This window comes from Callionymus lyra, chromosome 12 (assembly GCF_982586985.1).
Source record: "Callionymus lyra chromosome 12, fCalLyr1.hap1.1, whole genome shotgun sequence".
NCBI lineage: Eukaryota > Metazoa > Chordata > Actinopteri > Syngnathiformes > Callionymidae > Callionymus > Callionymus lyra.
The window spans coordinates 20,336,070-20,364,006 of NC_141829.1; the positions used below are offsets into that span (position 1 = coordinate 20,336,070).

A 27,937-nucleotide genomic window follows, 5' to 3' on the forward strand; every position below is an offset into this window, starting at 1 on the left:
AGCTTAGCTACGTTTTAGCATTAGTGCTAATCCCAGATAACTTTCCTCATCCTCAAAACTGGTTTTAAATCGAATTAAAACACTAATAAGTATGGATTTCAATGTTTGTTGTTTGAATTTGATCTCGATAGTAAAAACTTCGCAAGCACAACTAGGGCATCAAAAATGCAGTTAGCATCATTGTCACACTGTTGTCTTTTTTGTCCTGTACACCATTTTATTTTGAAAGTCTCGTCTTCCGTCGTGTTTTCTGCTTTTTACATCCTCTCATTGATCTTTTTTTCTGCCATAAAATTCGTCATGAAATATGTTTCACTCTCCTGGTGTATATTATCCACCAGGCTTTCATCGGCATATTGTATTCATTACCTCCTGTTGGCCAACCTTTCTACTCTTCCCTTTGGATTCTTCCCAAAGGTTTTGCAATTTGGGATTTCCCTGCCTGTTACTTGCCTTTTTACTCTGCCTTATCTTGCCAGCGTTTCATGTATGAAACTTGACTTAACTAGTACTTGCCTTGTTTGTCTTCGTACGTCTACCTTCACCAGCCCTGGTGATGAAGGCCAGGTTTGGGGAAGGGTTATGTACATTTGGGGAAACAAGTAACAACATATTTTTGAACATGTTTTCATAGTAATTCCCTATCCCTTTAATTCCATTTTATATGTTTTAATACATCTTTTATTTCAGGTACAACATTTGTACTAAGTAAAATGAAGCCAAAATTGGCTGTTGTGATTCTGTCGCTCCATTCTTCTCTGGCTCTTACTTAACCTTTCTACGCTTTTTTTTTCAGCAACCACTTTACACCAGGTAACGCATTCACACACACAATCACACAGTGATTGGAGTAGGCTGCGACGCAACACGCAACTTCAACCCTCAGGAGCAATCAGAGTAAAGTGTCTTGCTCAGGGACACAACGCCACAATCGCACCTAGAGATGGGATTAGCCACAAGCAGACACCTCTACCATTCATTTTGCAAACCTCTTGAACTGAACTATTTTCCAGAAAGATTATAGGATCCAAAATGTTTGTTGATTTTGTTGACTTTGTTTCTCTCAAATCGTGCACTTCTGCACTTCATATTTTTAGTGCACAAGTGCGTCCCGATGAGCAGAGTGAGAAAATTGAGTCCGCAATAAGGACTCAATTGGTGCACTCACTGGTGGATGGATGGACACTTTACACTCTTAACGGCCGGCATCTTATAGATGACATTAAACGGAAACTGCGTAACTGATGACACGTATTCGGAGCAGACACCGGCGTAAATGTCAAACACAAATTTTACCACAAAACAACAGCTATAACAAGCTGAACCACAACTTAATAATACACAACTTAAAACTAAAGCGCTGTCAAGTGTCGGCCATAGTGTTCCAACGGCTGGTTGCAATGCGCGTTAAATAGTAGTAGAAGAAGAAACTTTAGAGTAATTTCCGGTTAGTGTGTAGCGGCAGTGTTTGATATGAGACAGTACTACACTGCCGAAATGAGCGCACTGCACAAGTAAGTGCACTGACATACAGTGTACTGTAAAGCAGTACACTTAGAGACACAGCATAGCTGTTTGCCAACTTGCTGCAATGTTGTCTATGAAAAGGGAAAGAGGTGGGAAAACATTAAAATAAATAAATAAGGACTTTTGAAGTCGGGGATATGGTTCATTCTAATCGACTTATCGAACCAAATTACTAGTTATTTTAACGTACCGATAGCTTTGTTGTTTATTCAACCGCAATTTTACTGATTGATCTGAACTATCTTTCAGGAAGACATTAGGAATATCTGGACATATTTTGGTTTTAGGGTTATTTAATTGTGCGTTTCATCTTTAATTGAGACATCAAATAAAATAATACTGCAAAATAATTGATGAATAATTAAGAAAAGCACTCAGACAGCGTATACCTCCACCAAGGAGCTCAGTCCAGTTCTTTACAGAAGCTAAGCAACTGATGAAACCTTCAAAACATTCCTAAATCCTGATGGAACTTCAGAAAACCATCAGTATATTCTAATTAAGAGCATTTCTTATATGGAAATATCATGAAAATCCACTTATGATGTCATGATCTGTACTGCTGACAAACAAGCAAACGTTGACGAAAACATGACCTCCTTGGCAGAGGCAAGATAATGTGCATCGTTAAACTCAAAGTCTGAGCTCAAGTATGAGGCCTGGTGATGATTCACGTGATCAAAGTCCCGCAGGAGCGTCTCTCTCTGGACCAGATTGATCCCACCTGAGTCTCTGCCCTGGCTTTCCAGCTGTTCCACCCGATGAAAAAAAAAAAAAAGAAGAAGCTTCATCACATAATAACAGAAAGTCTCTCGAGCTACAACCCTGCTTCGCTGCGCTTCCACTGTTGTGTAATGTTTGTTGTTACTCGCCTCACATTATCGATTCCAGCAAAAAGTTGCACAGATAACGTGACCTGGACCCTCGCTCCGCTGAGATGGTTCTGTTCTGCTGAAGAAAAAAAAAAACACTCCAGTTTTAGGACCACGCCACAAATGGAGCAGTGTGAATTTCCATATAAGGTAGGACTATCCTTTCTGACCTCCTCCCCCTGTTGCGCTTCTCTCCTTCATTAGAACCAGCTCTCTTTGTCAACGCTTTCAAATATGGAAATGTTTCATGTGTTTTCAAGATGTGTTACGACAAGATGGGATTTTTTTTTTGTAGATGCTTTGCATCATTTTTCTGTTGGGGTTATTTTTAGGTTTAAGGTTTTAACCTTCTTGTACTGATGGTCTGATGAAGCTTCATGAAGCAGTGTCATTAATGTCAGGGTCCACTAGATGGCGGACTCTGCACTGTTTTTTTCTTTTTTTTGAACAACTGTTCTGATATAACATCACATCATTTTTAAACTGATGGCGCCACCTACTGACCTCTAAACAACATGACAAAACTTCTTACTTTATTCTCGTTAACATCAAGTCTTTCTTTTGGCTTAAAGGGCAACTAATGTGAAAACACAACTCATTTACTCACATGTTGTAAATCTGAAGTCTTCCTCTCCAAGATGCAGTAAGTCCTTCATCATGATGATGCTCCGTTTTAAAGATATTACTCTATAAAGTTCTTCCCTGCGTGAAGTCTCGCAGAACGAGAAGTTACGAGACTGGAGCCTATGGTGACGTAACAAGAACGTTCTGCTTCTGTCTGTATACATGTCTGTTGGAGGCGGAGACTTCCTGGTTTGATGACGCTACGCCGACCAGCCTCAATGTTTGACCAATCACAGCAGAGTGGGCGTGGTTATGGGAAACGAGACTTGAGCTTGACCAAAACCAATGCTGTGTCTCAAATCGCATACTAGCGTACTAAAAGTTAGTATTTTTAGTACGTTAGTGTGTCTCAATTCTTAGTATGCGAAATTTAGTGCGCGATGCATACTAAATTGGCATACTAACACGCCCACAAAACTAGCATGGTTCGATGGACACTAACCATACTAAACAGCCGCCATTTTAGTGACGTTTTAAACGTAAGTTACGTCATATATAAATGCATATATATGCATATACTTAAATGTGTATTTTCAGCAGCAGTAGGAGGATAAACACGTCTTCGCTGCTGATACCAGCTTAAATATCTCGCGATTATTTAGATTCTCATATTTTTTCTTTATTTCTTTTTCCAAAGTTGCAATATGTGCTGCCAGCAGGTGTCGGCGATAGCGTTCAAACAGCTGCTTGAAACATCGTTAAATAGGAGTAGAAGAAGAAGCTGTCATGTGATTTCCGGTTAGTGTGTAGCTTCAGGGTTTGATTTGAGACATACTATCTGCGGAGAATTTGCGTACTAGTTAGTATGCATACTAAACTGATGCATACTAACTTCTAGCATACTAAGATTAGTATGCGATTTGAGACACAGCACAAGTGTTTTCAGTGGGCGGGGCTTAAACGCATTTTCTAATGTAAATATCTTTATTAAAAGACAGTTTTGTGCGAACAGACATATACAGTACTGTTGAGTACAATAGAGGTCCAACATATATTTAAGTATTTATGTTTATATATATATATATATATATATACTGTATATATATACAATGACAATAACTTCCGGCTGTCAACGTCACTAAGATGACGGCAGTTTAGGGTAGAAAGTGTCCTTCGATTCATACTCCGCTTTGTAGGCATTTTCGTACGCCAATTTAGTGTGCATGGCGCACTACATTTCGCATACTAAGAATAGAGACGCACTCATGCACTAATAATACTAAGTTTAAGTGTGCAAGTATGTGATTTGAGACACAGCTCAGATGTGTCAAACTGGCCCGGGGGCCAAATTCGGCCGGCCAAGTCATTTTACGTGGCCCGTGGGATGTATGGAATGGAAGTAGACTAATGTTCATACCCTGTGTCAGTGATTTAGCTAAGCTAACAGAAACTATGGATGGCGACAATTATAAAGGGACCTCCATTAACAGTAAGACTTAAGTGAAATTAAATGAATTTGATGGGAGTTGGATTCTCCCCGTTACAGAGTTTTGTATATAATTGTCCAATTGAGCTGAGAAATTGAGATTGGGACCCCTTTTTAAGTGCTTTTTGTCAAACTCAGGTCCCCAAGGGCCCAGTCTAGTTGGGTTAAAATTAATAAAACCTCACTATGTTGTGTTGTTTTAAACCTCCACCTGGTTTTATTGTATTATGTGATAATGATAATGACGACGCTATACACTTCACTCAATCACATTATTCCAGTAAAAAAAAATGGCCATTTTTGTCCGTGCACTTTATTTTATTTCATGTATGAATTTGTACGTAATTCCTTAAACAAATTTTTCCTGTGCGTTAAAAAACGCATTTTGTGTCAAAAAGAATAAAGATGAAGTTTAATTTAAAAATTCAGAATGAGATAACTCTTGCTATGACTGCTTCTACTGTTTCCAAATTTTGGCAATCTCTGGAAAAAGTTTGGAAAGCCTTGCCTTAGCCAGATTTCCCACAGTGATGATTTGCTGCTCACTTAAATGGATTAATTTGGTTTGACTCAAATATCAAGAAGTTAAATTTTGAAATTCTTCTTTAAATTGAAGTACCACGAGACAAGCTTCCTTGTATCAAATTTAGTGGTTTTGGCCTCTGGTTCAATGTAGCAACGATCGCTTAATGATATCAGACCAAGGCCCATAATTCCAATGGGACACGAGGCGAGTGAGAAGTCGGGCGTGAGGCGACGAGGAGCACAACTGGGGGAGAAAAAAACAAAAGCAGAGTTTAGAAGACCTCGGGCAGAGGAAGTGTCGTTCTCGGCCGATCCCCAGTGGACTCCCAGTGTCCCGCTCTTCCCCCGCTGCAGGATGTGCTCTCGTGTGGGAATACACAAGGAATGTGGCCTCTTTTGTTTAGTGTGTGATAGGCTCCTGGATGGCTGTCATCCCTGTGTCTTCTCCATGATGAGCTCCAGGCCTGGTTGCTGCTGATGCCACGTTCAACAGTCCTTTCTGGGCAAGACCCTCCCAGGAAAACAATCCTCGCTCTCAAAGCTGCTATCTATCAAAGCCAGGGCTCTGCTGCCGGGAGTCGCTCTCTGATTCAAATATTCAAAGTCAAATGGGTAAAAAGAGAATCTGCAAATCAGGCTAACATTTAAGGATTGAGTTACAAATACACCTGAATATTGACTTTCATGTATACCATGAGGCTGTTGCAGCCTGGAGCAATATTCATTATTGTAACAGGAAAAAAACAAAGAGAACAAGATTCACATTTGCAAATCATGATACTGAAATAAAGGTGTCAAAATAAAGATACCGATCCGAAATTAAGTAACATATTTGGATAATTTAATTCGAATATACATTTGTATTTACAAAAATAAATCTAAATAGTGGAGGATGGAGTGGCAGATATTTCAAGCTTCTAACTCTGAGGCTGCTCTGGGCAATATCAATTTATTAAATCTACGATAAATGAATAAAAGATGTATGCAACACATTTGCCTGATAATTTATCATTTTGAGTACAAAGTGGGAGATATATACTTTCATATTTGCCAAATCTATGCACAACACACAACAACTGAGAGGCTTATCTAACAAAAAACGTTTGAATCGACTTACTTGAAGACGTGAAGACATTTACAAATTGTGTAAGATATTAAAAGACCAATTTGGAGATGTGTTTTCACGTTTGCAAAACGCAAACCCTATATTCAACCTTTTGTATCCAAGTATTTTGTATTTACACATTGTGTTACATATTTAAAGATAGAATGACAGACATTCTTTCACATTTGCAAAACCTTCATTCATATCCTTCTAACTGTGAAGCCGTTTTAGGTTTCAATTAATATTTCGTATTCTGCAACAAACACATCAAGAATTTGGTATTTGCACAAAGTGTTATCTTTTTTGAGTACAGGGTGAGAGAGAGAGATTTTCGCATTTGTAAAATACAAGTAATAATGCAAACTTCTAAATAAGCAGCAGATGTAATGAATGATTTGAATGAGGATTGAGTTATAATGTGCATTTAAAATTTTAAAAAATCTAGAGATAGAAAAGCATTAATACTTTTGCATTTGAAAAAACTACATGTACACAACCTTTGAACTGCTAAGAACTGTTAAAGATTTTAGTTAGATAAGGAATTGTGTATTTTCAAAGTATGAGACATTTAACGTCCAAATGGCTTAAATACTTTCACATTTGCAAAACTTTAGACCAACATAAAACTTTAAACTGTGAGAAAAACATATACAGTACATATATAAAAATTGTCAAGTTCCATATGGAATTGTTTATTTTTAAATTGTGTTATAATCTAAAAAAAATATGTAGAATTGGATTAAGTTACATAAATATTCTTAGATTTTTAAATTTTGTAACATATTGGAGGACATAAAAAACTTTAGACCAACATACACAACACACAACATTCTAAATGTGAGGTGTATTTCTCGGCAATATTTGTTTAGTATATTAAAAGTAATGGATATGTAGAAAAACAGAATCAACAACACATCACTTTATTAAGTTGTGTTCAGTTTTTTTTTTATTCAGTTATTCATCATTTATCAAAACCAACTGCTTTGGTTCACGTGTGCAGCAAAATACTGCATATAATCAAAACGAAGCAAAAGAAAAAAAAAAGAAGGTAATTTGACAATCAAAACTTGAGTTGAAACATTTGGTTTCGACTTTGAAAAGTTAAATCAGACAAAAGCCACTGAAACCCTTGATTCAGAATGAGAGTTCGTGGCACCGCAGGGAGAGGAAGCCAGTCAGACATGTTGAGCAAAAAAAACACGTCGCCTTGGGTTTTTTGATGCGATGAAAGCCCCGGTCGGGCTCTCAATCAGACCTGAAATAGGTGACTCAGACACGGAGGTGGGAGTAAACAAGGTCGCGGGCCGAGCCAGGGACACTCAAGTAAATTGAACTCGGATTTTCACCGCTAAGTTCAGTGTACAAATCGAGGCTGGTGTCCATAATAATAATAATAAGCAGAGAGCTACTCAAGTAAAGAGTCATTCGTTTCCCTTCCGTGGCGCCGCTGCACATACATCGGGTTTTACTGCAGATATGAGGAGCGCTGTCGCTCGGATCACGAACTACTGTAAGAAACAACTTCCTGCAGCTGTCGGAGCAGCAGCATGTGTACGTTCACACCCTCCTGCAGCTTCGTGTCAACTACTGCGTTGCGACACAGAGCGAGGCGACATCGCGGTCAGTCACACAGGAAGTTGAGAAGTCAGACGACCTCACATCCTGTTTGGAAGAAACACTTCCTCCTTTTTTTTTTACTAACATGATGCTGACGGGTGACTCTTCGGAGGAGAAAATACATTCACAGAAGTGTCAAGTGAACAAAAAGGCAACTGTACGCTGCATTATCAGCCTGAGACGGTGGTTGTTTAAGACGGACGGTAACAAGATCTCAACTAAATTGGTAATAGTTTCACTATTGGATGCCGACAAGGAGGTTATGCGATTGTCCTTTTTGAATTTGACAGTTTGCAAAAAATATCATTCACACATTTTGTGAAATTTTACTATCCTGACCAGAAGACACTCAGTTTTCAGTACAGATTACCATCTGGATACACAAACGTTTTGAAGGATTTGTTACTTTGAGCAAAGTAAGCTGCACTATGCAATCGGGGGAAAAAAAGTTTTCCTTCCTCTTATCGCACAAGTTCCGAAACACTACTGCCAGCTTTTGACCTATAGAGCTAATTGCTATTAACTTTATTTCAAATGCTAAAAAATTAATATTGTGGGTCATAAATAATAATAGATCGAGAGAAAATGAGCGGCTTGGCAGAGGTCTGCGATTTCGGAGTAGTTTTAATCTTGGCGATAAATCATGATACTTGCAAAACAACACCATTATCTGGTGTTTTAATATATATTTTAGGTACTTTTTGTTTTTGTTTTTCCAGAAATTTCCTTTTTTATGACTACATTATTTTATGTCCACTTTTAATTTAGCTATTATTTTAGTCGAAAGTGACTCTGGCAAGCTGCTCATTTATTTTCTCATTGTTGTATTTTTTAACCCAGTAGTATTGCCTTACATTTAAATAATCAATAAAAACTAGAGACCTTTTTATAGTGTTTCAAATAATGTTAATGTTTTCTTTGTGGCAGCAGGTGGAGGGTAGCAAAACACGCTCGCACAACACACAGAATCCTCAGATCTGGAACATCACCCCAAATAACATAATCTGGTCATAATCGTTTCAAATAACCTCTTTTTGAACAACGATAAAAGTGAATTATGGCTTTCAAATATCAGAACAAAAACAAGGAGCTAAATAGTAATAAAACTATTAAGAATAAATTCAGTGGTTCCTCACTTTATAGCACCTTAGAATAAGAATCCTGGCGTTTATTTGTGTTTAACTTTGGGTTCTAAAAGAGTTGTTAAAGAATGCGAGCAGATGTTTGAACTGATCAGAAAAAGAAAAAAGGAATCTGTGGCATCAGGACCAACTATCATTGGCACCAGAATACACAGAAACAATTCAAGTGTTTGGTTGTAGGCCACGACAAACGCGGCTCAGCTGTATATTTTTGGGGTTCTTTGGTGATTATTTCTTTGGGTGACAAGTGTCTAAAATGCTCCTCAACCGAGGCCCAACTGTCTAAACTTAAAACTTCTTCAGGATGAATTTTGTTGCATTTGTTCAGACTTCAGGTTTGGTCCTCCTTCCAAATGGCTGTTACCATGATCCCCGCCGGGTTATCAAATGACCGTGTTCTAGGATGTTAATACTACATCAAGGCAGTGCTCGTGGTGATTCGAGGAGAGAGGCAGCACTCGGGCTTCATATACAAAACGTGTCATTATCAAAAGATTTTTTTAAAAAAAAGGAGGTGTGTGGGTCTCACCTCCCGACTGTCTGCCGCGGCTGGAAGTGCCCTCCAACCACAAAGTAATCCGCTGACAAAAGTTCTGGCGGACAAACTTTGCACAACATGTTTTTTTTTTTCCTTCTGTCACTGCAGCAGCGGTTCCAGAGTGGCTCCCCTGGTCACCATCAGGGCTTCTTGGCTGCCGTTTTGGCTTTCCCGTTGGGCCCTGTTTTGATCTGGGTCATCTCCACATCTGTCAGAGCGTCGGCGGGGACGCACGAGCGCATGCGTTCGATGGTCTTCTGGTAGCCGGCCTTCTCCTGCTCCAGGGAGCGAATCACGTGCTTCATTTTGCTCTCCCGAGAAAGGAGGCTCTCCATGTTGGTCTCCAGCGTTTGGATCTTCTGCCGGGCGGCCTGAGGGACACACAAGAAATCGCACCTTAGCAGAGACTCGGGAGCGCCGGCACCGAACTTCTACTGCATAATAATGAAGTCCTTTTGAACCACTTGAAGTTTAGATTTACCCATTCTGGTTAATACAAGCTAAAATAAACTGAAAACTATCATATTATTATTTCATCAAAAAGCAGAGATTGTGTCAACATCTTTACAGTCAAACATTTTTGCCTTCAACCCCTTTGTCTCCCGTTTACTGTACAACTAAAGTTGAGCGACACTGCCCTCTACAGGCAGTGAAAAACATTTGACCTTTTTAAACTTTTTTTTTAAATGGATCAAATAATAATTTATAATACATCAGCAAACATTTGACTTTTTTTTTTCAAGAGTTGTTGTAACTTTCTGGTGCGTTTTTCATTTTAGTAAGCAAGACCCAAATGAGTTGACTGTCTGAGAAAATTTTAGATTTATAATTTTATTTTAGATTTATAATTATAATAATAATTAACTATTTCGGTTATGCTCTGAATTACAACAATCAATTTACATCTTTCAAACTGTATGTCCAAAATAATATGAATATTATTAAGCATATTGATGATTTAAAATTGAGCTAAAATAGTAATAAATCAGCATTTTTTCAGAAAAGAAAAATGAATAGAAATGTATTACTTATTTGTTGTATTTAAACAGTAACAAAATAAAGCAGGATTTACAATTTATTTTAAATTTGGTTTATGAACAGAGCTATAGTTATATTTGATAAAACGTATAAGTACTAATAAGTGGAAAATTACAAATTTTGAGTTGATTGATTTTTACTTTAAGACATGAACATTAATATCGAGCACTTTTCTTCTCAATACAAGTGCTTAAATCGTACATTTATTACATTATTTTTACCCTGAGATCCTGTCGACTCAACACTCACCTGCAGTTTCTCCAGCAGGTCCATGTTCTGCTTCTTCAACTGAGCGTTGGTCTTCTCTAGTTTGTCCAGTCGCTCCGAGTCGTCGGGCAGCGGAGCAGTTTCCACCATCTCGTCCTGCAGGACGTGATACTCCACCTCGTACGTATGCAGCTGCTTGGAGATGTCCATCTCCACGACCTGGAAAGAACATTGACAAAGCAAGAACTTAGTGACAACCAGACTCAGAAATTAAGTGCATTAACTGATGTGTCATGCATCACATTCAACCCTTATGATGATGTTTTGCTTTAGTAAAAGTCTTTCATTCATAATCATAATTCAATTTGTTTTATTATATATTTTTGTATTTAAATAATTAGTAAGAAAATAATAAAGATAATTATTCTATTTGTCTTGAATGAAGTTTAAAGTGGAGGGAATACAACAATGATTGCTGTACTTGCTAATGTAGCTTCTTCCTTGTAGATCGGAAGTGAACTTGACCAACCCGTAAAACCTTTAAAAAGATTGGATTATGACACATTTTCTAAGTTAATTTTACAAGGAAAAGTTCATTTGTATACATATTTAAGTAACATTTAATCCTTTTTCATCTCAAACGTTGTGTATTTTGTCTGTAGCGTGGTGGTAAAGACGAATTCTGATGTGAAATGAATTGAAGATTACTATCTAACAAACATATTTCTTTTTGGGTTCATTTGACAAGGAAAAAATAATCTCATATTTATAATATATATATATATATATATATATATACATAATATATATATTCAGTCTTTATGTCTCTAATGTTGTGCATCTTATCAGTAGTGGGGTGTTAAAGATTACTTTGGAGGTGAAATTTACCACCCTGTAACCGCACTCTTTTCCACATTTTAAAGATTAGAATCTAAAGTATTCTTTCTGGGTTCATTTGAGAAGAACACATTTATTTATCTACGTAGATTTGTACATAAATTAGGTATTTGTCTGTCAAATGTTGCGCATCTTGTCCGTATTGTGGTGGTAAAAAATATTTCATAGGTGAAAAACACTTTCTTTGTATAAAAATAGTTTATTTACCATTTTTACAAAGATATACATATTTTATATATATTATTTCTAAATTAAGCTTCAGTCTGAAACTGTAGTGTGGTGATAAAGATGAATTCTGAGGTGAAATTGAACACCCTGTAAACCATTTATTCCTAAATTTAAAAGGTTAGAACCTAACAAACATATTCTTTATAAGTTTTTTGACAAGATGTATATATAAATATAGTTATATATAAATTAAGTCTGTTGTGCATCTTGTCCGTAGTGGGGTGGTAAAATATTTCTGAGGTGAAATTGACCACCCTACAACGCTTTCTACATTTTAAAGATTATGATCTAACAAACTTTTCTGAGTTTATTTGACATGTATTTCTAAATTAAACTTTAGTCTGAATCTTGTCTGTAACGTGGTGGTAAAGATCAATTCTGAGGTAAAAATTGACCACCCCGTAACCCATTTATTTCTATATTTAAAAGGTTAGAACCTAACAATCATATTCTTTCTGTGTTCGTTTGAAAATATATATAATTAAAGTTATACATAAATTAGTCTTTATTTTTCAAATGTTGTGAATCTTATCAGTAGTGGGGTGGTAAAGATGAAACCTAAAGTGAAATTGACCCCATAACATTTTTTTATTTGTATATTTTAAATATAAGAATTTAACAAACATATACTTACCGAGTTCATCTAACCAAAACTTTTTTTCTTTTAAATAAAATAAATTAAGTTTCAATCTTGTCTGTAGTGGGGTGGCTAAGATGATTTCTTTCCATACAAAAAGACAATAAATAGTTGATAATAATAGAATAATAGAATAGGGTCATATGTGTTTTACATAATTCCAATGTCTATAAATAATGTATTTTACTGATTTTTAAATTTAAAATGCAAAGTGTTAAAGGCACCAGTTTCCCAAGGTTTGTATACCTTTGCAATGGTCTGCTCCATCTGTGCGTGTGTGAGAGCAGGAAGTGTTATTTTGAGGTAATCCACGATGCTCTCAAAGCTGTCACACTCCACTATCTCCCCCTCATGGCAGCTCAGCAAGCAGAGGGCCACTTTAAAGATCACTTCGGTCCCCTGCAGGAATAAGAAGTCTTCAGGAGAGAGAGAGAAGAAGAAGAAACACAGTTGAGACACACAGGATTGTGCGAGACCATGACGAGAGTTTTGTACCAAAGATGCGGGACACGAAGCCGAGGGGGAACTGTGAGGCGAACAGGGTGAGGAACCAGGGGGCGGCGTACAGACTCGGGCAGATCTCGTGCTCCTCGAAGTGGTTGTACAGGTCGCGGTGGTAGTCGTGCAGCAGCCTGGAGAGCTGGTACATCTGAATCTGAGACACACACACACACACACACACACACGGTTCAAACACTCACCAGAGAACAGGTAAGTCAGGAATCTTAGGAAGACGTGTATTTTTTTTTCAAACGCGCTCAGACAGGCACCGAGCTGAGTCACGTAAAGAAGTGTTGATCAGGCAGGAAAGAGAAGCAGAAGTCGAGTTCCTGCCGCTGGTTCTACCTCGTCGTGTCTCCTGCTCACCGTCCTGCTGACCTACATAGACTGGTGTCGCAACAGCGACCTGATGCAGGTTAAACATTAGCACACCTGCTGATTGTTTTTACTGGTCAACCACAGAGCTCAGGTGTGGTTTAGAAGAGAGGAGGAGCTACGAACGTGTGGAGGTCCTCACGAAAAAAAACACACACAGTGAAGCCTTTCATGCACTTGTTGTGAGGAGAACCAGACAAAGAATGAAGTAGAAAAAAGCCTCAGTTTGAACCAGAACATCCTGTCTGGTATCAGATCATGAAGTTATTTAATTTATATAATTTATTTTAATATTTGATATATGACCCAATAACATACGAGTCATTGATTTGATTTTATTATCAGAATCGGATACTTTTTAAACACAACATGGGATTTTTTTTGGTGTCAGTACAGAATAAAAGAAGAAACACACTAAATAAGAAAAATAAAAACAGAACTAAGCTATTCTGCAGCGCCTATATTTAATCTTTTTATTTTATTTCATTCATTCTATTTCATTCTGTCTTTTTTTTTAAATTAGCAATACATTTACATAGATTTCCAATAATTAAAATTACATATTTTTTAAAGTTTTTTTTCTTCCGATTCTCGACACAAGAGTGAAGACCACCTGGATCCGTAAACGTTTTGAAGGATCAATTACTCTGTGTGGAGAAAGTGTCATTTTGCACTTAAACAATATTTTTTTTTTTTCATTTTGAGACACAAGAATCTATAAATAATTTCCAAAATGGCCGAGAATAAGATTAATTTATTTGAAAATTTTAGTCAATGGTTTCAATGAGGTTTATCAGTAGCTCACCAAGAGATCAATATCAATGTCTTATCTCAGGGTCAAGGTGACACAAAGGCCTGGCAACAGATGTGTTTGTGGTATCCCTTGTGTCGTTTCTGGGTCAAGGTGAGACAAAGGCCCGGCAACAGATGTGTTTGTGGTATCCCTTGTGTTATTTCAGGGTCAAGGTGACACAAAAGCCGGCAACAGATGTGTTTGTGGTATCCCTTGTGTTATTTCAGGGTCAAGGTGACACAAAAGCCGGCAACAGATGTGTTTGTGGTATCCCTTGTGTTGTTTCTGGGTCAGGGTGACACAAAAGCCCGGCAACAAATGTCTTTGTGGTATCCCTTGTGTTGTTTCTGGGTCAAGGTGACCTGAAGGCCCGGCAACAGATGTGTTTGTGGTATCCCTTGTAAGGCAAATGGGTCAAGGTGACAAGAAGGCCCGGAAACAAGTGTGTTTGAGGTATCCCTTGTGTTGTTTCTGGGTCAAGCTGAGACGAAGGCCCTGCAACAAATGTGTTTGAGGTATCCCTTGTGTTGTCTCTGGGTCAAGGTGAACAACCTCCTACACTGCATATGTATTTCTAGAAGCCAGGGATGTCCTTCGGGTCACCTTGACCCTGAGCTAACATGTCCCAGTTTTTGTATTCAAGATTTACATGAATCTTTATTTGCTTTTTAAAACGTTTATTTTTTGTGATGAAGATTTATTCCCAGATACAGACGAGGTAGTTTTTCTTGGAAAGAAAGACAAAGGCACGAGCTCATAGCAGTAGCTGCTGTCACCCTGCTCCTCCTTCATGACACCATATAAATGTTCATCTTCAACAACTACTGACCTGCAGCGAGACCATGTCAGGCTTGTACTGGCGTCTGATTCCAAGGTCGTACATGAGGAACTTCAGCATGTCGAACGCCTGCTCCTCGCTCATGTGCAGCAGCAGCACTCCGGCCACGAAGCTGATTCCCTGGCAGTAGCCCACCTGCTCGGAGCGACTCGGGTGAATACTTATGTGTGTTTTTAAGTGGGATCAAGAGCAACAACAGGAGGCACCTCAGTGTCCAGCAGCGAATAAGCCTTCAGGAGGTTATAGAGCGACAGTTGTCCGGCACCCAGCTGGGCTGAGAAGTACTGGTGGGTGGGGAAGGTTCGACCTGGACGACACATGTATTGTATTTTTTAATCGTTTTTTTATTCAACATCTCGTTTCCTAGATGAATTTAAGTGTTAAATATGTTTTTAAAAATCCCTTGTTGAAAATTGGATCTCAACATATGAGTTATGGTGGGTGTTATTTAGATTAGTCTTTGCATTTTTTGTCTTTAGCACCCCCGCCTGGCGAAATATGTTACTGTCCCTTCCACTTAAACAGAGCAAGAATTAGATAGTGGTTATAAAAGTATATAATAAAGAGGAAAACCTAAAATATAAATGTAATAAAATATTATTAATCACGTTAATGCGAACATATATATAAATATATATTATTTTTATTATATATAATAATATATTATTATTATAATTAATTGATTAACGTGATTGAACACAAGAAATACAACTTTATTAAATAATATGCACGATCCTACAGCAGACATATTACTATTGCAAAATCAAGTTGATTTTGAATTTTATAAATGACTGTTTGTGTTTTTTTCTTCCCAGGATTAGTTACATTTTACTGGAAAAAAAGTTTCTGATTCTGATTTTAATGCCTGAATGTTTATCAACATTGCTGTGAAAGCAAAATAAGAGTTTGAATTAAATAAATAAAAATTTAAAATAAAGTTGTTATGACATTTTAACTGAATAACAACACACTCTGTGCTTACTTAGAAGGTTTATTTGTCAAAATTGAAATGACTAATGTCTTTGTAAATAAGGAAGTCATATTGGTTTCAAACCCACTTGCAAAATTTCTAAATAGCCTTTCTCAATTAAATAAAATCACCTTGAAGACTCAATTTCTAAAATAATGCCCACTCTAAATTGTATCTCATCCCCTCTCAGTGAACTCTATTCTTATCTGGAATCCTAAGGCATGATCCTGATCTAATTTTCTGCATCAGAAGTCAATTCTTGTCATAAAACTTACAATGTGCAGGTAAAGCTTCCATAATGAACGATACATGTGCAGAAAACGTTGGTTCGGTGATCAGATCTTCAATAAATGAAGTGAAAAAGCTCACCTAGATCCACCAGAATGGCGTGCTGCTGGGCCGTCAACTGCTTGAGCAGGTCTTGGTAGTGGGTGTCTGGTGCCTGCTGACGCTTTGGCACTCTGTGACGCAGCCGGTGCTGATGGGAGAAAAGCAGCCAGACTTCTCCTCGCCTGCCTTTAGGAACACCTGATGGAAGAACGGGTCTCAGTTACAACAAAAAAAAACAACAACAACATCTGAATGACGCACAGAAAAGTTTCAGAGATCAGACTCGCCTTGGCAGAGCGCTCGGTGCAACCCGTCCTTGTCCTGCAGGACCGTGGTTCTGCCCGGGGCCGACAGCTTCCTCTCCCACAAGCCCTGCACGTCTTTGGAGTCCTGACCCACATCCTCGTAGTTCAGCTTCATCTTTCGAATGTGGAGCTCGTCGCGACTCGCTGCCGGAAACGGTCGGTTAAGTTGCAGTAATTCAATGTTATCTCCCGACACCCGCAGTTTTTTACAGGAGAAATAAAGGAAACATCTTCATCTAAACACCACAGTTATGGCGACACCATCACACAAGAACCAAATATGAACCTGAAACATGCACAGAAAAGTTGAAAGATGGATGAATCCATGCAACACCGCTCCCTTTGTTTTTGAGGAATCCTTACCTTCTATCAAATGTTTTTTCACACAGCAGCAAAGTAGTCACAACAACAGGGAGAAACATTTGTTCCGGATGTCAGTTTTTGTTTTATTAATGCACATTTTTTACATTTGGTTCTCTGAGACTCACCCTCCAATCTCTGGTTTTCCTTCTCCATGCGAAGCAGTAGAATCTGCTGGCGGATGGCGGTTTTCCAGAGGGTCCGGTAGTCGGCCCCGGTTTTCTTCGGCCTCTCCCCTGCAGGGTGGTCACTGGTGTGGGGCAGCAGGTGTCCCAGGGCGTTGAGAGTGGACGTCAAAGCATGAGGGGAGAGAGGCAGCAGCTCCCTGGAGTCATCTGGAAGCAACAGTGTTGCTTATTATCTTGCTCTTCGATTATGCTTTGTTTTAGTGGCGTTTTTGGTATCAAACTGCACTTTGTTTTTACTAGTGTAATTCATGGCACATGGTTTCAATGGACTAAAGAACAGCAAGTTATCCATGAAAACTTTTGTCTGGTTTTAGTTAATAAAAATTGTAAGGGCTAATTCTATTTATTAAAGAATATCTTAACTTTTAAGGAAAAAATGCATGTTGAGTCCTTTAAACTTTAAACCGTTCAAAAGGTGAAACAGATAATCAATGTTATCAGTTGGAACTAAAAATGCATGTCTTTTGTGTACATTTTCGTAGTGATGGTCTGATGAAGCTTCATGAAACAGTGTCATTATTGTCAGAGTCCACTAGATGGCGGTCTCTGCACCATTTTCCTTTGTTTTGAACAACTGTTCTAATGAAACATCACATCATTTTTAAACTGATGGCGCCACCTACTGACCTCTAAACAACATGACACTGTTTCATGAAACTTCATCATGACGTAGTTTTCTTATGATTTTCCATAATCCGTTTGTTAATTTGACTCAGTTTATCATTGATATTTGGCTGCTGAGGAAATTCAATGGATCACCCCTGGTTTTTAAAGCGAAAGTCTTGTTTTTAACTTATTGAATGTATAAAGATGCAACTTAAAATAAATAAAAATAAGGATATATTTTTATATATGCTGTAAAGGTTTATTGTTTCAACAATATTGAACGATGGCGATTCCCTCTTTATCGTTGAGTTTTAGTTTTCTAAACTATTTTCTAAACCTTTTTAAACTATTTCCTTTTATATTCGTCAAAGATATTGCTCAATACATTTCTCTATGGTTGCCTTCATGGTGCTTCTTTTTCCACACATGATGAAAAGTATTCATCATTTTTGTAAATGAAAGCATCACTACTCTATTTACAAACTATTTAAATTATTTACAATGTTAATCTGTAGGATAGACATCATCATTACTAGAACTGAATAAAATAATGTAGAAGATTTTGTAACATTTTTAGTAAATTGTTAAATTAAAGTCAACTTCTTTTATACAAACAATTTTACAGTAAGTCTGAAAAAATAATTAAGTTAGAGAGGTAAGCTACTCACAGCTCAAAAACACTTTTGAATAAATTAATTTACAAGTATTTATCTGTTTCCTAGTTCATATTTTCTTCAATGTTTGTGCACGTATCATGTTGTCTGCTCAGGTCACCACACCTGGCTGCTGCATGGACGGTTTGTTCATGGGCGACGCCACTCGCAAGAAGATCTTCTGTCTCCAGGAGACCCTGCGGGGGGTCGAGGGCGGACCCACGTTCAAGGAGTCGCTGCTGCACACGGACAACGTCCTTTTCCTGCCTTCGCCATTACTGCGGGAGGAGAGAGGATGAGTGAGGTGTCTTGTTTCACCGCCAGGCAAAGACTCACACACACACACACACAACACACACACACAACACACACATCACGTCATCCGTTCACATGGATACATCACCATCAGGTCAAGTTGATGAGAAACAGAAAAGACGGCCGTTTACATTCAGTGTTAATGAAGCTCAATTAAAAGCCAAGAGATCATTCAAAAAACAACATCATTAAGAAGAAAAGGAAAAATAAAACATCAATGCATTTTGAGGCACTATTGATGCTCATAAATATATCGCTTTAAATAGTACAATTTTTTTCTAACTATAAAGTAAGATTTAAGCATAAAAGCTTGTAAATGTTTCATACATTGTGAAGCTGTTCTGACGTAGTCGCTCCAGGAAGACATTTAACACCAGCAGCTCATTCATAATGGAAAGATCAACCTTTACAAGCTGCCAATCAAGAACGAGCCGCTCTCAGTTCCTCCACAGAGCTACATTTAACATGATAAACACGATAAAACACACTCTTTGTGAACATAAAAATGCTGACTATATTTTACAAAATGTACCAACTTTAAATTGTGGGTACATACAACAATATTTTTTGAGAATGCTGTTAAAACATAAATGTTTTGTATTAGGATTGTTGCTACGTTTGATTGTTATAGTAAATGTTGTTTCTTTTTGACATAGTGTTTTATGATATTCATTTACAACTTAATATGTTTTTAAAATGCATAAACAAAAATATTTTTGACAATACTGTTAATATATACGTCTATTTATGTGTTACTTTAGCATTGATGCTAACATTTCATTATCTTCACATTGTTGCAGTAAATGTTAATTTACTTTATTCATTTACAACTAATTAATTAATTTTTTTAAGTAAATATATCTTTTTTTATTCATCTTTTCTAGATTGCTTTACATTAGCATTGTTGCTACCTTTGATTAGCTACATATTGTTACAGTAAATGATCATTTATTTTTGAACACAATGTTTTATGATATTTATTTACAAAAAATTAATATTCTAAAAAAAATACATAGATAAAAATATGTTTTACTCATCTTTTGTATGAACCAACATTTTTTTTGACAATACTGTTATTACATACATGTGTTACTTTAGCATTGATGCTAACATTTAATGTGCTACACATTGTTGCAGTAAAGGTCTTATTTTTACATGTGTAAATATTTTATTACATTTATAAAATCATAGTCATTTACAAGTAATTATGTTCTAAAGTAAATCTATATTTATTTATTGATCTTTTGTAGATCATGTTACATTAGCATTGATGCTAACATTTGATTGGATACATATTATTGTTGAAAATGTTCATTTATTTTATAAACTAAATTCTGTAATATTTGTTTTCAACTACATGTCTTCTAAAGTACATACATTTATATAGTTTATTCAAAGTTTGCCAAGACAATAGTACACAGCCTGTTTGCTGACACCACATGTGTCTTGATGCGCAGTAAATAATGACTGAATGATTTGATCTTCTAAATACCTCATTTTATGTTTATGGGTCATTTGAAAACAGTTATATTTTTTCATTAAGCTGCAGAAATTAATTATTATTACTACAATATACTCTTTGGCTTTAGTAACTATTTTAATAAAACTGAAATAAAATGAATGTGTCAAAGAGTTCTCATTAAACAGCTGTGTAAAGAAGACACTGTATCATGATACACTGTTTTAATTTTGATAGGCCACTAGATGGCACTCTCTGCTAGGGATGGGAGAAAAACTACTAAAAACATCTCAAGGGTATTTTCACTGTCCTGTATCGATGTTCAACAGCACCGTATCGGTTTTTTTTTGGCTAAAATCATATTTTATTTTATCATAGTTATTTTAGTTTTTGTTAACCTATTTTCATTTACATGCAAATATTCATGGCATTTGGTACTTATTGTGTTTCAAAACAAATCAATGCAGTTACGACTTCATCAATCAGTGTCATTTCTGCAATATATCCTTGTCTCTACAGTATCGCAATATATCGCAATATATATCAATATATCGTATCGTTCTTTCCCAAATTCTTTCCCATACATAGATTTCTCTCTGTTTTATAATATTTGGCTGTAATCTACTAATTCAATGAAACCTGTCATCATTTACTTAGAGTGCCATCTAGTGGCATTTAAAAATCAAGACACTGTATCATGATACACTGTGTTACAGTTATCACTGGAAAACTCCAATCACTTTGAAGCAGATAGCGCCACCCAGTGAGGTTAATAATTAATGATACTATTTATAAATCAGTCTGTGTTTGCACCCGTTAACAAGTAGCTTAAAGCTAGTTAGTAAACTGATTCTTTCCTGTTCTGAAGACATTTTTGGGGAAGCCATTTAATAGTATAGCACAACTCTGAAAAACACATTTGATAATAATGTCTTACGCTTAAAGGTGTAGGGTTGGGGATTATTTTCAGAGTAATCTGTTCCTTTTTAGAGTAGTAGACAAAAATGCAAGTCAATTTTAACGTAGCAAACGACGCTCCCTTGTCTTCGTTTTTATCGTCCTCCAAATTCATGCATTTAATAACATCCAAATATCTTCATGGGTAACGTCCATCTTGCATAATAGCGTCGAAATTAGGAATGGTTCCAAAAATATAAAACCATTATAAGCTTGTATTTAGAGTACTTTTACACTACTAGGCCTGCTTGCAATGCGCTAAAATGAAGAAAGACTTCAGGCAGCAGCTGAGAGAAGTGGAACTTCTGCTACAAAATAACTTAAAAAATAGACGTAATTTATGTCTTTTATAAACAATTCCTGAGGCTTCAATACAAGATGGACGTTATAGATGAGCAACTGGATGTTTTTAAGTGTGTCTTTGTGGACAAAAATATAGACGAAGACACCCGAGATCCCATCTCTACATTAAAATGAACTTACATTTTTGCCTCTAACTTTAAAAAGGAACTAATTTCTCTGAAAACAACCCCAACACCCTACAATTTTAATGTTGTCACTTTAACTAAATCATGTTTAAACATTCATATTAGTAAGGAAATACAGTCTGTTTAAAAAAAAAGAAGATATAGTGTGTTGAAAAGGGGGTCCCTCGGCATGGGCCAGTGATGTTTTTGGGGGGTCTTTTCCATAGTGGAGTTTGGGAACCCCTGCTACAGTACACTGATAGTCAAGGGACGCACTATTAAAAACAAGAGTATTAGTAAAACTCAGTCATATATTTGGTGAGTGAGCCATGCGATGAAGCTTTGCATGCGTCAGCACTCCCTTCTACTTCCAGTGTTTCCCAATTACGGAATAATAAACATGGAAATATTCAGAAAGGTACCCAAGGTGGGCGGGGGGGGGGGAAGCTGGGTGTTAAATTGTTTGTCACAGCCAAGGGTGTGAGGCCTTCTGCCATCAGAACTCCATCCATCCCTCCCTCCCTTTCTTTTCTGGACCCGGTTTATCAAGAAGTCCAGAAGTAGGCCCTGGGAGGGGGGGGGTTTTGGCTGCTCGGACCACCTCTCACCTCTTGAGGCTTCCACTGTCTGCCAGGGAGCCCAGAGAGCCCAGGGAGCCCTGATAAAAGCTTTTCAGGAAAGTAGGGGTGGAGAAGGAGGAGGGGAGGCTGAAGGTTTGGCTCTCCGAAACACTGCGCGTTCTCGACGTGGCCACCGGGCTGCTCAGTGCCCGCAAAAACAAACACAAGATCAGAAGCTACAAAAAAGTGAGGAAGTCAAAAACAAATCTGGAGAAAAAAAGGGAGATTAAGGTTCAAATTGTGATGTTAGCGTTGAGACCTTCTAGAAAAACATCCACTACCAACTAGCAGTGAGGGTGATGGATGGATGGATGGAGGGAGATGTTACCCGCTCTGCAGGAGCTCGGCGTTGACGGACTGCTGCCGGTACAGGGGAGCGTGCTTCGCCGTCGGGCCGTCGAAGGAGATGCGCTTCTTCACGGGGAGGTGGCTGAAGGTGTGCGCTCGCCTGCGGAAGTGCTGCCCGGCCTCCGGGTCGTCGTCGTCGGGGAAAGCGGGGGGCGAGCCCGGGGGGGAATGTCCCGGCGACTCCTCGTCCTGCTGTCAGAGGAAGGAGCACCGGTCAAAACAAAAATAGGTTTGAGAAAGGAACAAAAGTCGAAAAAAAAGACAAAAGCATATCTTGTTTTAAAATGACTATAAATCTCCACTCACCCCTTAAGAAACACAAATCCTACTCTCTGGACCTCAGTTCAGACTCATTGTATTCTAATGAGGAAGGTCTCGTGACTCAAAAACGTCCAGCGTTATTGGATACGTTCGCAGTAGACGCGACACGTGGATAAATCTAAACTCCCTCCTTGTCTTGAAACGACTGATGTTTTTCGTGAAGCGCGTTTTTGACTCCGCCAGCACAAAAAAAGCAGGCCTGCCTCAGCAAATCTGGCGCGCTGGACATCCTGATTTGGATTTCCTGCTTTTGCTAAGAGTGGGCATCCGGGTTGGATTCCCCAGGTGACCACTTGCTGGTGTTATCGTGGAGCAAACAACACGCAGCGGTCGCTTCAGAGCAGAACTAAACAAGCTTTAACGCTTGACCGTATCTGAGGTTTAACTCTTTAATCGTGAATCTGGAATCTATGATTTGAAATGTCAAATCATCTTCTTAATGGTTAATCTTCTTAAGGTCTAAAACCAGAACCCTCATATATCTTTTGTACAGTAGCCTCTAGCACAGGGGTCGAAAACCTGGCCACAGACAACAGTAACATAAATATGTTCGACGTTAAGTATAAAAAGTTATATAAATAATTAAAAACTTTGAAATCGAGTTGATTTTTTGATTTTTAATTCCAAACCATATGATTTTGATTTATCTTTTGTATATCAAAATTAGCATTGTTGCTACATTTTATTAGCTATATATTGTTACAGTAAATGGCAATTTATTTTTGAACACAAAGTTTTTTTATATTCATTACTTAAATATGTTTAAAAAAAAAACATAAATATATTATTTTATTAACCTTTTTATAAACCAAATAATTTTGACAATACTGTTATTACATATATGTGTTACTTTAGCATTGATGCGAACATTTAATTAGCTACACATTGTTGAAATAAATGTTAGATTTTTGTACATAAATTGTTTTATGATATTCATTCACAACTATTTATGTTCTAAATTAAATATATATTTTTTAATTGTATCTTTTGATAGATTAGATTGATAGAGTAGATTGTGTTACATTAGCATTGATGCTAACGTTGGATTAGCTACATAATTGATGTTGAAAATGTTTTTATAACGTAAAACATTTGAATTAGAGTTGATTTTTAATTCCAAACCATCTGAGTTTTAAGGATATCTGAGTAGGAACGCTTTTGTTTACAAGAGCTGGCATATTATTAAGTTGAAGCGTTTTTGTTTATAATTAGTGAAAGTAAGAAACAAAACAATTATGTTTACAAAATATAATACATCAAGGAAAAAAGGACAACAAAACTCATTTTTTACATTAACATTAGAACCTCTGATTAGCAAGTGGAATCAACCGAAATAGTATAGTAACTAATTCTATTTCATACATCTATTTGTACTTATTTATTGATTAAATCTCCGCTTGTCACTAAATAATTTAAGGGGAAAATTAAATACTTAAATAATAGGATTTTTAGGAGACAAGAAAACTATTATATTATTACAAAGAAAATACATAGACGTTTTTTTTAGTAACTGTGTTTTCATATTAAGTAAACATTTTAAAAATAAATATGTAAAAACTGAAATTAAACAAGAGTATATCTTCAAAAATTAAGTGACATATGAGGAAATAAAAAGATAGATTATGAATATTTTCAAGTTTTATTTTCTATTTCTGCTGTAAAGGATCGGAAGAAATAGTTGTAAGAAGGATCGAACATGGTTTAAATGCTATTTTTTTTTATAAAAGCTACCTATGCAAAATTTACCACAATTTTTACTGGTAACCGTTATAACTTGTCTGGCAACGCTGCTCACGCAATGTATCCCAAAAATAATACTGACAGAACATAACTTTTGTTTTACTATAGAAACATATTTTTTTAAGGATGATGTGTTACACAATTTAGTGTAGCTGGTTCAGAGAAAGTCCATCACACAATCCTTTCACATTCTGCACCAGCGTGACAAAGCCGAGCGGTTCAGCCAGCGACTCATCTCCCCGTGGATTTGCAATCTGACTTCGGGCTATGACTGTTTGACCCGTCGGTTTATTATGCAACCATGTTACAATAACGCCGCCCACCGTCAGGTCTACATGTGAGAGGAGCACCTCGGGCAGACACAACACTTCTGCTAAAACGGAAACATTCCCAGAATCCCCGGTGCCGAGCTTGGAAGGCTCAAGGACACTTACTTTCTCGAAGCTGCTCATGCTTCCCATGCTTCCCAGACGCCCACGCATCCGGCTCGCACCCTGGTGACAGAGAAAGTGCATCAGAACGGAGTATTTATAGATGTAAAAAGCTCCCTTTTCTTAACTTTTAATGTCATTCTGAAATTAATGTTTCGATCTCATGCGTCTCTATGTAAACTGCTCTGGCAAATACACTTACCCACGGACATACATAGATTATCATTCATAAGTAATCTTAAAATACAGCATATAAATGGGTACCTAAAGATGAAGGAATGTTGAATTCAAGACTTTTTAATGCTATTTTAGTTGTAAACGTAAGAGTAACTTGACAATAAACCCAAATTAAAAAATAAATAAAACACTACATCTATTAAATAAGGTCAGTTCTACACAAATGTATTTTATTATTATTTATTTTAAACATGAAACATTATTGTGATTTTCTGCGCAAAATACACCAGTGTTTGTTCAAGTTGCCTCGTACCACTTTAAATAAAAAAAAATTGATAATGGTATTTTAAAATTTGAAACCAACGTAAAATCTTACTCGTCACATGTTCAGTTTTATAAAAACTTTAACTTTAAGACATTTTAGTGCAACTAAAAGCCTTGTTTTTGGATTCAGGAAATTAAGACTTTTGAGACATTTTGAGGATCCACAGGAACCCCTGATGTATTTATAGATTAAGAATAAAAACATTTCAAAAATATATATAACTCTTATTTAGATAAGATACTTTATTATTAAGATGTTATTTCGGGGTCATAACGCTCAACAATTTCAGGAAAAATACCTAAATGAAAGGATTCTATTATATAAAAACGATAGTATTATTACAAAAAATATATATTTAATAATTGTGTTTTTATATTAAGTAAAAGTAAAAAAAGTAAAGATGTAAAAAAAAGGGGGAAAGAAATTAAACAACACTATATCTTTAAAAATGAAGTTACATATAAGTAATAAAAAAAAGATTATGAATATTTTTGTGGGGGCTTTTTTCAAAAGAGGTTACTATCACAACTACAGCAGCTTCAGATTGGCAACATGTTAATTAAACATAAATACGTAAGTAAAAAAGGTATTTTGAGGTGTATCAAAAAGTTATGGTTGTTAATTTTCCACATTATAACATTGATCAACACATTTTTAAAAGGTCTTAACGATGATATTCGGCGACACCGAGATTATATTGAGCCCTAAACACAATGCGGGTCAAAAATCCGGGAATAACTCGGCTCTCTTTGACAGATATGGGTCAATCCAAATCCCCTGAACGACGGTGACATAGATCCAGTGACACAGAGAAAAAAGGACCCACCCTGGCAAATATGTTCTCCAGCGAGTTGGTGAGAGAGCTGCGAGCTTTGCTTCTCAGAATATCAAGCTTGAAGCGGCTGCCGCTGGAGACGTCTCCTGCCGACGAAGAGTTGTTGGCCGCATTCTGTCCACCAGAGAGATAAACAGTCACTTCATCAGTTCTGATGGAGATTAAATCATTCATCGTAATCCCGATTTTCCACCTGGTTGCTCTCGCCGATGTGCAGGTGAGTCTTTTGTTTAGCTTCGCACAAATGTCGGAGCTGGAAAATCACCAACTCGTTCTCCTCTTGCTCAGAAGTGGGCTTGTGTTTCTGAGGAGAAAAACAGTCATTGAACGACCGGAGAAGCTTTTAATACGTTATTAAGACTCCTGCCTCACCTGGATCCTCTCGAAGATCTCAGCCCGCTCGTGATCGGCCAGCTGGCAGAGGAACTTCTGGATGGCTACCTTCGCTCTCGGAGGGTAGAGTCCTGTGCAAAAAGATGGCGATCTTGAGCTGAGGTTCACGAGGAGCGTTAGCATTGCTGTACCTTCGATCCGCTCGCAGAGCTTGTGCAGGTCATGCATGGGGCAGAGTTCACACAGCTGGACCAGGGTCTTGTTGCTCTGCAGGGCTGCCGCCGTGCTGAACGCCTGCTTCAGGGTCAGCATGACCTCGTCCACCTGAACCACAACGGGAATACTCGACAGTTCAGCGGCGACTCCAGGATTCCAGGAGGTTTGTGGGACTCACTAGAGATTCGCTGGCACACTGGAACACGAAGCACGCGTACTGATTGGAACCGGACTCGGTCTGGTCCCGACAGATGAACCCGAAGTGATCCGTTTGCTTGATGCCCTGTTGAATTAAAAAAAAGAATGATTATTATTATTAGAATTAGGAATTTTAGGTACAATTGTGCAACAGTATACATAAAAAAAAGGTGTTAACGCAAGTAAAAATTAAGTTTAACTATTGACACAGTGCAGATATATATATATAATATCTAGTAGATAATATCTAATTGCTGAGGGGAAAAAAAGTTGTTGTGTGTTCGTACGGATTGAGTGTAGTCTCCTGAAAAGGTCTGATACCAAAGTGTATATGGTGTGAGAGGTCCTCAAGCTAAAAATAAGGAGGGACGGAAAATAATGGCCTTGATAAGATTGGAAAACTTGAAACTAAATTGAATTTACAGGTTGTTTGATTTATTGAAAAAGTTTTATTTTTAAAAACTATGTACTTAAAGATACAAACTATTGACAATGAAACATTTATACTTGATTTTTTTTTAAATTTCAGGACGGCCAGAAGTAGTCCTACTTTTCCAAGGTCAAGACAGGTTTAGAAAATCAGATTAATATAGATATTTGTTTTTTGTTTTTTTTACATCCACAAAGGAGTTACTGCTAATATTCTAATAATTTTCCAGGAAATCTAGCTCATAATTTAGCTCATCGCCATCAAGTAGAATTATATTTAATGATATTAAATACATAGATGGACGAGTCCTGAGCTTAAGTATGTTTGACTTTACTTTTTACTTAAGCACACGTAATATAATATTAATAATAATATTATCTTCATGAAAGGTAAACGATAACCATGACCTTGAGGGATAATAGCTCATTCAAGTTTTTGTTTTGGTTGAAGCCTTTGAAGTAAG

At 37.1% G+C, this 27,937-nt stretch overlaps 1 protein-coding gene across 4 annotated transcripts in view; it reads right to left on the minus strand.

Annotated features, from left to right (window-relative positions):
- Positions 1 to 27,937, minus strand: part of tbc1d4 (TBC1 domain family, member 4) — a 343,760-nt gene that overhangs the window by 303,061 nt on the left and 12,762 nt on the right. Inside the window, exons 6-23 of one of the 4 annotated variants that reach the window (XM_087803677.1) lie at positions 27,025 to 27,129; positions 26,822 to 26,954; positions 26,670 to 26,761; positions 26,491 to 26,601; positions 26,289 to 26,411; positions 24,964 to 25,023; positions 22,449 to 22,660; positions 22,109 to 22,258; positions 18,429 to 18,580; positions 16,984 to 17,190; positions 16,478 to 16,639; positions 16,230 to 16,388; positions 15,097 to 15,197; positions 14,882 to 15,025; positions 12,879 to 13,038; positions 12,630 to 12,799; positions 10,664 to 10,840; positions 9,480 to 9,747 (exon numbers count right to left, since the gene is read on the minus strand). In XM_087803677.1, the coding sequence (XP_087659803.1) occupies positions 9,517 to 9,747; positions 10,664 to 10,840; positions 12,630 to 12,799; positions 12,879 to 13,038; positions 14,882 to 15,025; positions 15,097 to 15,197; positions 16,230 to 16,388; positions 16,478 to 16,639; positions 16,984 to 17,190; positions 18,429 to 18,580; positions 22,109 to 22,258; positions 22,449 to 22,660; positions 24,964 to 25,023; positions 26,289 to 26,411; positions 26,491 to 26,601; positions 26,670 to 26,761; positions 26,822 to 26,954; positions 27,025 to 27,129 (2,649 nt within the window). In that variant the 3' untranslated portion in view covers positions 9,480 to 9,516. Of the gene's footprint in view, positions 1 to 7,005; positions 9,748 to 10,663; positions 10,841 to 12,629; positions 12,800 to 12,878; positions 13,039 to 14,881; positions 15,026 to 15,096; positions 15,198 to 16,229; positions 16,389 to 16,477; positions 16,640 to 16,983; positions 17,191 to 18,428; positions 18,581 to 22,108; positions 22,259 to 22,448; positions 22,661 to 24,963; positions 25,024 to 26,288; positions 26,412 to 26,490; positions 26,602 to 26,669; positions 26,762 to 26,821; positions 26,955 to 27,024; positions 27,130 to 27,937 lie in introns of those variants that run through there. The other 3 variants (XM_087803678.1, XM_087803676.1, XM_087803679.1) reach the window with 3 other exon arrangements.